Source organism: Diabrotica undecimpunctata, chromosome 4 (assembly GCF_040954645.1).
Source record: "Diabrotica undecimpunctata isolate CICGRU chromosome 4, icDiaUnde3, whole genome shotgun sequence".
NCBI classification, from domain to species: domain Eukaryota; kingdom Metazoa; phylum Arthropoda; class Insecta; order Coleoptera; family Chrysomelidae; genus Diabrotica; species Diabrotica undecimpunctata.
In genome coordinates, this window is record NC_092806.1 from 59,035,042 (window position 1) to 59,042,139 (window position 7,098).

Genomic DNA, 7,098 nt, shown 5'->3' on the forward strand with positions numbered 1-7,098 from the left:
TTTTTCTTAACCTAATTTTCTAATCCTACCTAGTTTTCCAATTTTCAAGATTACAGATTAAAGCAGCTTTTACAAAAGTTTACAGTCTAAGTTAGGTCACATTAGGTACAGATATTAGACATGGCTAATCGGGAAAAATTCTATGAAGAATTAAATAAATTTTACTCTAGTAAGTTGACGTAACTTCTAAATTCTTCTTGATTTCTTGGGATTATATTGAAACTCATTGTAGGATAATAGGTAGTAATGCTCGATTGAAATTTTTTTATTTTTTGCAGAACTAAATAGCTTTAAAAAGCCGTGGAGTTTCGAAAAGCTAAGAGAGGTTTGTACGTTATTGAGAACAGCCAGAGAACAAAAAGAAATTGGCGTTCGTAGAACCAATGAACAACATTACTTTTTTAGGAATTATGAATTACTTGAAATTGGTGGGGTTCAAAGAGTTATAAAAAAACGAACCGACGAAAAACAAGAACTCACCTTCGTATTGCCAATTGAAGAGTATTACGACAAACTTAACGAAGTACATTTAAATACTGGACACGGAGGTCGTGATAAAATGATAAACGCTCTTAAACCCAAATACGCAATTCCACGACCAGCCGTTGAAATTTTTGTAAGATTATGTACCACTTGTGATGAAAAAAAGCACTTGACGAAAAAAGGGGTGGTAGTTAAACCGATTGTTTCTACTTCTTGGAATAGTAGAGGTCAAGTCGATTTAATAGATTTTCAGTCATCTCCGGATGGAGAATACAAATGGCTATTGAACTATCAAGACCATTTTACAAAATTCATCCATTTAAGGCCACTTAAATCAAAATGCGCAACAGAAGTTGCACAAGAACTTTTAAAATTGTTCTTAGAATTTGGAGCCCCGTGTATCTTACAGAGCGACAATGGCCGTGAATTTGTCAATAGCATTATTAGAGAACTAGTGTCAAAATGGCCTTCTTGTAAAATAATTAATGGTCGTCCACGTCACCCCCAGAGCCAAGGAAGTGTTGAAAGAAGCAATCAAGATGTAGAAAATATGCTGCGAAGCTGGTTAACTGACAATAATACAACCAATTGGTCAGTTGGCTGTTACTTTGTGCAATGGCAGAAGAATTCATCTTACCACAGAATAATCGGACGCACCCCATACAAAGCATTATTCGGAGTAGATTTTAAAGTTGGATTGTTTTCTTCAGACTTACCAGATGAAGTTATAAGAAATATAGATACTGAAGAAAGGCTAGATAGTGTTATTGTGAATTCATCTCAAAACTTAAATGAGTCATGTCATGTCACAGATGAAGATTGTCAACAATCAACTGCTTCTTCAACATGTGCCACAAATGATCTGCAGGTCTTAAACATGGACGAGATTGCAATCATTGAAAGACAAGACTTATTAAATGTTCACAACTATTGTACAATTGAAGAACAAGTATCAAACACAGATGAAATTCAAATCGTTGAAGAACAATTTTCTGTGATGGAAGACGACAATAAGCAAGAAATTGTTGACAATATACCAAGTGCTAGTGTTTCCCAAACATTTTGTTCGAAATTGAGTATTTTTGCGATCAATCATTTTCTGTGCAAGAATCAAAATGTAATTTATGTCTTAACGAAGAAAGAATAAAGATGCAGAGAACAAATTGCACAATTGGTCAAAAACGTGCTGCAGAGAAAATGCTTGAAAGTTCAAATAAGAAGTTGCAGCCTCTTCAACCTGGACAAAATATTATTGTTGAGGTACCGAAAGTAGACAGGGGACCACTGGATTCCAAAAATATTCTGGGTGTCATTTTAGAAATTAGAAATGGAGCATATCAAATTGGTACTAAATTTGGTATTTTAAATAGGTGGTTTTCCAGAGAAGAAATAGGTAGCATTAAAAGTAATGAAATTATAGAAATTCCTCATGATAAATATATTGCATTAAGAGAAGTAGTTGGGATGTTTTCGAAGTTTGGAGGACAAGGATTTAAAAAGTGTTCTTGTAAACCTAATAAAAATCAGTGTCGAATAAACAAATGCTTTTGTTTTAGAGCTAATATGAAATGTACCAGCAAATGTCATTTAAGTGGTCCTTGTGCAAATAAGTGATTTGTAAAACAATAATAAAACTTTTTTTTCTTTTTTGTAAATAGATAAAATAATAATAAATAATAAAACTTGTAAATCCATACAGTAGTTTTCTTTAAAATATAAAAGTGATCAGAATAGAAGTGAATAAAATCTATAAATGTTATTTTTCAGTTATCGAACCTTAAAGTATTTTAATCTTTATTAAATTTAAATAATTAATGCCATGAAATTATTACACACAGTGGTTCTTAAACCTTTATTTTATAGTAAGGAAAAACATAAACATGTTAACTTAATTATATAGAGGAACTTAATTAAACATTTTGAACTTAAACCATTATTTTACTGAACTTGTTTGTTTTACACCAAAAATTTTGTCATTGATCATTTTTTCATTGTCACAAGTGTCTCTATTTTGATGTCTTGTTCTACTTTCTATAGCCAAATTTTTATATATCCCCAACCTCCAAGATCTACATTCCCATCTAGGTTGATAGTATCGGTACACCTGCTATACTTGTCTTCTGAAAAGCTATACTACGAGTTCATTGCACTAATTTGCATAAATGATAAAATAAAACTATAACAGAATAATATACAATTGGCACTCATTTAAGGGCTACTAACGTAAACATCAGTACCTCTTTCTCTTCAGGTATATTATCAGATTCTATATCTGTACACAAATCAATGTAGCCAGTACATTTTTTTCCATACCATTCCACTTGCTTACAAATAGACATTTCTAAATTGCACACCAGTGTTTTTTTGCATCCCTACTTCTTCCACTTTGTTTTTCAAAGCATTAAAACATTCTTTGAAAAACTTAGGTGCACCATCAACAGTTTGGTACCATTTCGTGATGGGTGAGATAACGAATTATTAAAAGCTCTTCCAAAATCATATTCTTTTGGTGAATAAAAATTTAAAGTCAGTGCAAATGTCCTTGATTCTGGAGAATATTTGGCACCTTTTAAAAACCATCGAAACAATACTTTGGGTGATTTTCGTAAAGAGACCTAAAACAATAAAAATACAGAATAATTATACAAAAATACAAGTATATAATAATAATTTAATTTACTTCTTATATTGAATATGTGAAAGAAAACTTACCAACAACACAGATTAAGCACTTTGTGTAACATACAGTTTTTCTATTAATTTCTTCACCTATGAGGTTAATGTTGTTCGTCTTTTCTATCTTTTATTAGATACTGTAGTGTGTCAATTTGTTTATTCTTTTTTGCTAAATTTACGTTTACTGCTCCATATGTAATATTAAACAATATAGACTTATATGCGTCTATATTCTTTGGTAATATATATCATATCTTTTTCTTTCCAACAATAACAAAAATAAATAACATTATAACATAACCTCTAAATTTATATTCCTTCTTCTTCTTCCTTTCCTTTTTTTATATTATATGATCTGTGCCTAAATTGCAACACTGTTTCAAAATAGAATTATTAATTATTACCCATGATACCATGAAATTACCATTTCCGGTAGTTTCACAAATGCCTAAAAGGTTGAAGTCATTTTGTAAAAATGAAAACATTATACAAACTGCCAAGTCATTACGAAAATGACTAGGCTTTTGCGAGAATGCCTGCATTTCATACTTGCCTACGACATATATATATATATATATATATATATATATATATATATATATATATATATATATATATATATATATATATATATATATATATATATATATATATATATATATATATATATATATATATATATATATATATAATATCTAATGATCAATTACTAGATAAATCGCATAAGAACATTTCACCTTTCCATATATATTTCACCACCATATATAGTAAACTCTTAAATATTGGGGAAATCTGCAAGAAAGACTCTAATGAGTATCAATTGTTTCGCCGAACGTTTTCGCCAAAGAGAATTAATTTGGCTTCTTCAGGGCTAAAAGAGAATAAATTATAATTAGCTACCATATATTATCTATTAAAACATTATTGATCTTACCGTAACTTAGAATTGTAGAGTTAGAATATTAAAAAACTTTGCTATACAGCGTTCCACGTTAAGAAAATAACATTAGGCTTATGGAGATCAGTGTTGCCAAAACTCTCAGGCATGCGGTTTACTAGATTGTCGATATATTTTTCGAATTTCCATTTTCAATTAACATTTAACTGTAAAGTCAGAATAACAACTGAAGAACCACAAAGCTATCATTATGTAGTCTCAGAGAACGACATAAAATCGCTGACATACGACACCGTATTATTTTAAGTTGCTATTAGTAATTAGATATATGCATTCCAAGCGGTCATATGGTTCATTGGTAAAGACGAATGAAATTAAATCCCAGTATAGGGAAATATTATTTTGATTTTCTTTATTTAATTAAAATCAAATCTAATAAATTTAATAAAAATCAAAATAATATTTCCCTATACTGGGATTTAATTTCATTCGTTTTTACCAATGAACCTTAACGACATAAAGATTCATAAGAACTAATTGAAATTGTTAGCGCATGCGTTCTGGCTAAAACAGAACCTCACTTTTAAACTTTCTAAAAATAAAAAATTTAGCTATTGCCGACAATTCAAAGAATTACCTCCTTTTAAATGTAGTTACATTGGGTTTTTTGATTAACCTTGGGTAAACCTGTGCGTGTTAAGTTCAAAGCTACCATACATTTCAAACCTTAAAAAAACTTTTTTTGCACATAGTAACAAAATACACCACTATGTTACTAGCAAAGCTTTTTAATATTCTAACTCTACAATTCTAAGTTACGGTAAGATCAATAATGTTTTAATAGATAATATATGGTAGCTAATTATAATTTATTCTCTTTTAGCCCTGAAGAAGCCAAATTAATTCTCTTTGGCGAAAACGTTCGGCGAAACAATTGATACTCATTAGAGTCTTTCTTGCAGATTTCCCCAATATTTAAGAGTTTACTATTTAACTTATCTGCAAAGATTAAATTTCTTTTATATATATATATATATATATATATATATATATATATACATATATATATATATATATATATATATATATATATATATATATATATATATATATATATATATATAGCGGGGATCTACAGCTTCTGCCGCTTCCCGCATTTCGATCGCCATCTTTTTCTATCTCTCCAGGTGTCTTCATCAATGGCTCTGTCTTTCATGGTTTCCATAACACCTTGTATCCAAGACTTGGCTGGTCTATCATTAAATATTTCAATTTTAAAATAATCGATAAGTGATTTAGTTTTATACAGTTCGACAAATCTATTGTAATGTTCAGTGGTTGCTTCTTCATCGATTTCATTTAGCTCTTCGTCAGATTCCGTATCATTCGAATCTAATATTCATATTTTCTTATGGAAATTCGCACATTCTTTTAAATTATTGATTTTTATTCGGGAATGGGTGCCGCATTTTTGTTGCTTTTCCCGGTTTATGAATGATTTTATAATTGTACTCCTCAAGCTTGAGGCGCCATCTAGCTAGTCTGCTTCCAGGGTCTTTTATAGAAAATAACCAGGTTAGTGGACGGTGATCAGTTACTAGGGTGAATTTTCTTCCGAACAGATAGGGTCGGAAATGTTTTACAGCCATACGATGGCAAGGAGCTCTCGCTCAATGGTCGAATATCGTGTTTCAGCATTACACAGGGTACACGAAGCATATGCTATAGGTAGATCTTTTCCAATCTGTTATGAGAACAAATGGTTCCTCAAAGTTTGGATAGGTCAGAAATTAAAGCGTTTTTCAAATCTTCAAAAGCTTGTCTGCAATTTAGATCAAAATTAAAAGCAACGTCTTTTTGTAGTAGTCTAGTGAAGGGGTTTGGAAAGTTTGGCAAAATTTGGAATAAACCGATAGTAACCGGCTAGACCTAGGAAACATTTTATGTCTGTCAGTGTTTTCGGTTCAGGAAATCGTTGGATACAATCGATTTTTGAACGGTTAGGCTTGACCCCATCGTGGGTAATAAGATGTCCGAGATACACCACCTCTTTCCTGAGAAATTCACATTTATCAGGCTGGATTTTAAGATTAGCTTTTCGAAGACGTTTGAAGACTTCAGTAAGACGGGAAATATGCTCGTAAAAGGTAGGGGAGTATACTATATTGTCGTACATGTAGACAAGACATCGTTCGTTCAAAATACCTAAAAGAATATTGTCCATGACACGCTGGACGGATGGTGTATTTTTAAGTCCAAAAGGCATACGAGTAAATTCATAGTGTCCGTTTTCAACGGAAAAGGCTGTTTTAGGAATATATTTGGGACCGATTTCGATCTGATGAAACCCGGAGGCAAGATCGAGAGTTATGAAATATTGACATTTTCCAAGCTGGTCTAAGAGATCGGAGATATTAGGAAAAGGATATTTATCGTCAATGGTACATTAATTAAGCTTGCGATAGTCTATTGCTACTCGCCATTTTTGTTCTCCAGAAGAGTCCATTTTTCTGGGAACGACCCAAACAGGAGATGACCAACGGGAAGTATAGGGCCGGATGATGCCTTCGTTAACCATCTTATTCATTTGAGATTTTACTTCCACTCTGTGGACCTGAGGATATCTGTATGACTTCGTAAAAATGGGTTTGGCGTTATTGGTCTTAGTTTGATGTTTTATCTTACTGGTGAAAGTGAGGTTGTCTCCCTCTAAGTAAAATATGTCTTCATAATTTAAGCAAAGATTTGTAACTAGTTCTTGTTCTTCCTCGTTAAGATGTTCTGTTCAAAGTCGAGATTTGATTTTGTTGGTTCGGTTAATTTTATCAGAGCAATAATTTACCAAGTTATCTTTTGACTGCAAATCTAGGATAGGGTAGTTACGAATAGGGTTCAATTACGATATCGGAATAATCGATAATTTTGGGGATTACGTTTGCATTTACTACGGATGTCAGAAATTCTCCTTTTTCATTTAACGTGTACTAACGTTTTGAGACTGCTGTATTCGACAGGTGACATGTTAACTTGAATATTTATTT

The 7,098-nt window shown here is 31.6% G+C and overlaps 1 protein-coding gene across 1 annotated transcript; it reads left to right on the plus strand.

Moving 5' to 3' along the window:
- Window positions 1-2,204, plus strand: LOC140438247 (KRAB-A domain-containing protein 2-like). Its single transcript, XM_072527942.1, has 2 exons — window positions 1-169; window positions 279-2,204. The coding sequence occupies exons 1-2, from the start codon at window positions 121-123 to the stop codon at window positions 1,628-1,630; spliced, it is 1,401 nt and encodes a 466-aa protein (XP_072384043.1). The 5' UTR covers window positions 1-120; the 3' UTR covers window positions 1,631-2,204.
- Window positions 2,205-7,098: the final 4,894 nt, after the last annotated feature.

What these genes read in the sequence shown, in the direction of transcription:
- LOC140438247 (XM_072527942.1), top strand. Translation starts at nt 121, where the DNA reads ATGGCTAATCGGGAAAAATTCTATGAAGAATTAAATAAATTTTACTCT. An exon ending in ATTAAATAAATTTTACTCTA is followed by an intron (nt 170 to 278) that starts GTAAGTTGACGT and finishes TATTTTTTGCAG; the next exon opens with AACTAAATAGCTTTAAAAAG.